Genomic DNA, 6,396 nt, shown 5'->3' with positions numbered 1-6,396 from the left:
ACAAAACTCTTAGAGAGGTATTAGCCACACATCATGTTTATACCACATTTCCCTTTCAATTCTGTGAACAGCTTTGGTTTGTATTTTCCAAAATAGTAGTTAAATGCACTTAAGAAAGATATATGTGTTCTCTTAATCAGAATCAAAGCATGTTTACCGTAGAAATTTCTGTCTTGATGTCAGAACACTGTCACTCAGGAGTACGCTGAAGTCTTTGGAAACAGAGAGAGAGTTTAGACATTTAGAAATTAGATGCGTAAACAGGCTGTGGATGTGGGCAGCTGGATATGGGCAGGGTTCGTCCGAAGCACAAGTCTGCAGGCTCACTTGTGTCTTTTCCTGGTGTGAAGCGCTGAAGGTGATTCTCGTCTGCTTTGAGAGGCAGCTCGGCAGCCAGTGGTACTGGCTGAGCCTCCAGGTGAAGGAGATGGCCCTGAGGAAGGTCGGCGGCCTGGCCCTGTGGGACTTCCTCGACTTCATCGTACGGACCCGCATCCCCATCTTCGTGCTCTTGCGCCCTTTCATCCAGTGCAAGGTGTGCTTCCCTCCAGAAAGTGACAAGCCCCGTGAACGTACTGCTTTCCAGAGTAGGGCAGGATGACAGCAGCAGTCTCGGGGCATGTGCTATATAGCTAGTCAGGAGGACGGGTTAATACCATGCTTGACGAGAAATCAGCCCAAACAGGTATCCCAGAGGATAAAGTTTCATGTTAGAAGTACCTTCACAGTAAGAGCTTAATTAACATCAGTGAAACTTTGCCCTCTCCCCATTTACTAACCCCCCCCAAGAAACAAAGATTAACCAGATAGAAAGATCTGAAGAATGGTCTCTTCAGGGGCATGACTGAGATCTGATTTTAAATAAACATGGGAAAAATGAGATAGTTAAAGCATGTTTTTCCTCTGAGGTCCTCAGTATTCATCTACTCTTTTATTCTTTTCATGCCTCAATTTCTGGGCGCTGTGATTCAAAACAACATATTGATTAAGCACTTCCTAGGCACTGTTCTAAGAACTTTGTATGCGTTACCTTATTTAATCTTCACCACCAACTATGAAATAGATACAATAATTAGCTCATTTTCAGATGAGAAAATTGAGGACCTGAGAATCTATGCCTTCCTTTCAGCTTCTGGCCCAACCAGCAGAGAACCACGAAGAGCTTTCTGCCCGACAACATATCGCTGACCAGCTGGAACGGCGTTTCATTCCACGCCCTCTGTGTAAAAGCTCCCTCATTGCTGAGTTCAACAGTGAACTAAAAATTCTAAAAGAGGCAGTTCACAGTGGATCAGGTAAGTATGCAAGGGATATTTTCAATTTGTTTTACTCATGGAACTTACAACCTACAAAGAATGCCTCTTTTTCCAGGTCACTGCTCTTTTTGGAGCCAAGTATGCATTAGCCATTTCGGTACAACCGGTAGATTTGACCCTGTGATCCTTGTCAACAACAAAACAAATCAAGGGGGGTATCATAAGAGTTTAATTGTATTCCTTTTCTGAATATTTTATTTTCAATCTTTATTTCAGTAGTTCAGTTTTTTCTTGAATATTTAGCTGGGGGAAAAAAAACCTATTTAAATTCTTACCTTCATTTCCGTTTTGAAAAGGAGAAGGGAACTCACATTCATTGAGCGTCTGTTATATGATAGATTATTTCATAGCTGTTATTTCATTTAATCCACACAAATACCTGCAAGATGCATAACTGAAAGTCTGCTTACAGAATGAAGAAACTGAGACTCAATAGAGGTTAAATAACTTACACACAAAGACAGTGACACCAGTGAGGGGGACTTAAAACTGGGTCTGTATGATTGATGATAAAATTCAAAAATTGGAGGAAGAGAGGGGTGTATAAAAACTGGCAGGCTAGTTTACATTATTCAAAAGATTTTCTTTGGGAATGCATTGTTTACTTTTATAATTCTATTAATTGCAGGTCACCAGTGAAGGAAAATAAATCATAATCTGCCATTAGAGGGCAGTCATTACCCATAAGTAGAAGACTATCATCCATGTGGCTTTTTTTTCTTTATAAAACTTTTAGTGTTGTTCTCAATGTATTAAAGACCAAAAAACTGACAAATACAGTCTTGGTGAATTCTACTCAGGGCCATTCAAATGTTCTGCTTTATAATAAAATAATATAACATAGAACCAAGGGGGTGTTTTATAAATTTTAATCTCCAGAAAAGGGGAATAAGAACACAGTTTTAATTACGTATTCTAATTTTGATTGTAAGGTTCCTTTCAGACAATGTATTTATTACTTCTATATGCTTGGGTCAGGTAACATACATTTCTCAGTGAAAAAATGGATTTGTATTCTGCCAGCCTTGGAAAATAAAACTGAAAAACAATGACAGAGGGAGCAACATCAAAACATTTTATATTGTTAGAGATATTATGCTCCCCCAAGAAAATTATTCAATTATAAGTACATATCAGTGGCCAATTCTCTTTTTTTTTTTTCTTCCCACCATTTTCAGTTCCATTTGCTACTTGGTCCTAAGGATCATCTATCTGGGACATACTATTTGAATGACCTTTCCTTAAAAAAATATAAGTTGTCTGGGAGGAGTTTGAAGCTAGCATTTGTTTTCTTTCAAGATCCTCACCATGGATTTTCTTTGGTCTCTCAACCCCGCTAGCCTATCAAGGGAAGACATCCATCAGCACCGTGGGTACCTCCACCTCTGCTTACCGCCTGAGCCTGGCCACCATGTCACGCTCCAACACAGGCACTGGCACAGTCTGGGAGCAGGACAGTGAGCCGTCCCAGCAGGCTTCACAGGACACCCTGAGTCGAACTGATGAGGAAGATGAGGAAAGTAGGTCACCCTGCAGAATCCGGGGCAGTGGGAGGTGGGAGGTCATGTGTGACACAGCTTGGCCATGTGCATGAGGGCTTGGGAAGGATTTCTACCTTCCTGACCTTTTTCAGTTCTGATCCTCTGGTCGTTTTTACAAAAAGGATTTAAAATGGAATTGTGACTGATCCCATGACTTCTAATTCTAATGCCTGCTTTTCTATAAATTCCTTGATATCCTTGGTCATTTGATAGGAGTTCAGGCAAAAAGTAAATCTTTTTTTTTTTTTTTACATCTTTATTGGAGTATAATTGCTTTACAATGGTGTGTTAGTTTCTGCTTTATAACAAAGTGAATCAGTTATACATATACATATGTTCCCATATCTCTTCCCTCTTGCGTCTCCCTCCCTCCCACCCTCCCTATCCCACCCCTCCAGGTGGTCACAAACCACTGGAGCTGATCTCCCTGTGCTATGCGGCTGCTTCCCACTAGCTATCTACCTTACATTTGGTAGTGTATATATGTCCATGCCTCTCTCTCGCTTTGTCACAGCTTACCCTTCCCCCTCCCCATATCCTCAAGTCCATTCTCTAGTAGGTCTGTGTCTTTATTCCTGTCTTACAAAAAGTAAATCTTTAGTGACCCCTAAGTTTTCTTTGAGCTTGTGTATTCAGCCTTTTCACTAACTCATTTAAATTGTGGTTAAGTAACGAAGGGGAGCGTTTATTCCCCTTTCTCCTGGCCATCTTGCTTAGAAGGTCAGTCAGTACTTACATGACCTGATTGGGCAAGGAAAAGTGAGCACTGCATATGCTTATGACTCAGAAAAGACCAGCCAGCTATATTATCTAGAGTGTAAAGCAGCAGACTGTCTCGAGGGCATACAACCCAATTTGAGTTAAGAGTGTCCCCAGTAACTGAGGCAGCCAGGAGCTTCTAAAGATTTGGGGAAATGAGGGAAAATCCAGTTAAGAACACGCTTCCATATATATGCATAATAGTTTTAAAAAGTAAAAGGTGAAAGCTTTCATAAATACCCCTGTCATTTAATGTTGTTTTTAACTGTATCAATTATTTTCCAGTTGTGTTTCAAAGACACTCTGATACAACATTTAGAGCAAAGTGTACTGTCAATGCCTTATGAAAACAAAATCTAGATCTTCACTCAGAGCCCCTCTGTACCAAACAACAACAAAAAGCCGCACTCTGGGACTTCCCTGGTGGCACAGTGGTTAGGAATCTGCCTGCCAATGCAGGGGACGCAGGTTCGAGCCCAGGTCGGGGAAAATCCCACATGCCGCAGAGCAACTAAGCCCGTGTGCCACAATGACTGCGCCTGTGCTCTAGAGCCCGCGAGCCACAACTACTGAGCCTACGTGCTGCAACTACCGAACCCCATGTGCCTAGAGCCTGTGCTCCGCAACAAGAGAAGCCACTGCAAGGAGAAGCCTGCACACTGCAACAAAGAGTAGCCCCCGCTCACCGCAACCAGAAAAAAACCCGTGTGCAGCAATGAAGACCCAATGCAGCCAAAAATAAATAAGTAAATATTTTTAAAAAGCTGCACTCTGGGGGGGCGGTGGAAAGATGGCGGAGGAGTAAGACGCGGAGATCACCTTCCTCCCCACAAATACACCAGAAATACATCTACATGTGGAACAACTCCTACAGAACACCTACTGAACGCTGGCAGAAGACCTCAGACCTCCCAAAAGGCAAGAAACTCCCCACATACCTGGGTAGGGCAAAAGAAAAAATTAATTAAAAACAGAGACAATAGAATAGGGACGGCACCTGCACCAGTGGGAGGGAGCTGTGAAGGAGGAAAGGTCTCCACACACTAGGAGGCCCCTTCACGGGCAGAGATTGCGGGAGGCGGAGCGGGGAGCTTCGGCGCCGCGGAGGAGAGCACAGCAACCAGGCGCGAGCCTTGGCTACAAGCGCGGACCCCAGAGACGGGCGGGAGACGCTAAGGCTTCTGCTGCCGCCACCAAGGGGCCTGTCTGCGAGCATAGGCGACTATCCCCACCCCTCTTCCGGGGAGCCTGTGCAGCCCGCCACTGCCAGGTTCCCGGGATCCAGGGACAATTTCTCAGGGAGAAATGGTCGGATAGAACACTGGGTCAAATGGTGGAAGCAAACCTATACAGACAAGATCTCACACAGGCTGCTGCAACGTCACGCCGACTTCTGCCGCCGCAGGCCCGCCCCGCACTCCGTGCCCCTCCCTGCCCCCGGCCTGAGAGCGCCAGAGCCCCCGAGTCAGCGGCTCCTTTAACTCCGTCCTGTCTGAGCAAAAAACAGACGCCCTCCAGCGACCTACACGCAGAGGCAGGGCCAAGTCGAAAGCTGAGCCCCTGTGAGCTGTGAGAACAAAGAAGAAAAAGGGAAATCTCTCCCAGCAGCCTCAGAAACAGCGGATTAAAGCTACACAATCAACTTGATGTACCCTGCCTCTGTGGAATACATGAATAGACAGCGAATCATCCCAAATTGAGGAGGCGGACTTCTAGAGCAAGATCTATGATTTTTTCCTCTTTTCCTCTTTTTGTGAATGTGTATGTGTATGCTTCTGTGTGAGATCTTGTCTGTATAGGTTTGCTTCCACCATTTGTCCCAGCGTTCTATCCGACCATTGTTTTTTTTTTTTATTTTTTTCTTAATAATTAATTTTAATTTAGAGAACTCTATTATACTTTACCTTCCTTCTATCTTTCCTTCCTTCCTTCCCTTTTTGAGACAACGAATCGTCCCAAATTGAGGAGGTGGACTTGGAGAGCAAGTTTTATGATTTTTTCCACTTTACCTCTTTTTGTGAGGGTATATGTGTATGCTTCTATGTAAGATTTTGTCTCTATAACTTTGCTTCCACCATTTGTCCTAAGGTTCTATCCTTCCCTTTTTTTTTTCCTCTAAATAATTATTTTTTTAATTCAATAACTTTATTATACTTTATTTTATTTTACTGTATCTTCTTTCTTTCTGTATTTTTTCCTTCCTTCCCTCATTCCTTCCTTCCTTCCCTCCTCCCTCCCTCCCTCCTTTCTTTCCTTCTTGCCTTCTTCCTTTCTTTTCTTCTTTCTTTCTTTCTTCCTTCCCTCCTTCCTTCCTTCCCTCCTCTCTTTCTTTCTTTCTTTCTTTCTTTCCTATTTCCTCCTACTTATACTAATTCTCTCTACTTTCTCTCCCTTTTATTCTGAGCCGAGTGGATGAAAGGCTCTTGCTGCTCCAGCCAGGAGTCAGGACTCTGCCTCTGAGGTGGGAGAGCCAACTTCAGAACACTCGTCAAGAAGAGACCTCCCAGCCCCACATAATATCAAACGGCGAAAATCTCCCAGAGATCTCCATCTCAACACCAGCACCCAGCTTCGCTCAACGACCAGCAAGCTACAGTGCTGGACAACCTATGCCAACCATATAGCAAAACAGGAACACAACCCCACCCACTAGCAGAGAGGCTGCCTAAAATCATAATAAGTCCACAGACACCCCAAAACACACCACCAGACGTGGACCTGCCCACTAGAGAGACAAGATCTAGGCTCATTCATACACCACAACACAGGCACTAGTCCCC

The 6,396-nt window shown here is 43.9% G+C and overlaps 1 protein-coding gene across 1 annotated transcript in view; it reads left to right on the top strand.

Moving 5' to 3' along the window:
* The first annotated feature begins 355 nt into the window (after positions 1-355).
* Positions 356-6,396, top strand: part of UNC80 (unc-80 subunit of NALCN channel complex) — a 27,678-nt gene continuing 21,637 nt past the window's right edge. Inside the window, exons 1-3 of the mRNA XM_007470021.1 lie at positions 356-535; positions 1,130-1,295; positions 2,657-2,836. Of these exons, the coding sequence (XP_007470083.1) occupies positions 428-535; positions 1,130-1,295; positions 2,657-2,836 (454 nt within the window). The 5' untranslated portion in view covers positions 356-427. The remainder of the gene's footprint in view (positions 536-1,129; positions 1,296-2,656; positions 2,837-6,396) is intronic.

This window comes from Lipotes vexillifer, unplaced genomic scaffold (assembly GCF_000442215.2).
Source record: "Lipotes vexillifer unplaced genomic scaffold, Lipotes_vexillifer_v1.1 scaffold138, whole genome shotgun sequence".
Classification (NCBI taxonomy): domain Eukaryota; kingdom Metazoa; phylum Chordata; class Mammalia; order Artiodactyla; family Lipotidae; genus Lipotes; species Lipotes vexillifer.
Note: the sequence above shows the minus strand (reverse complement) of the source record. Positions and strands in the feature narration are given on the sequence as shown.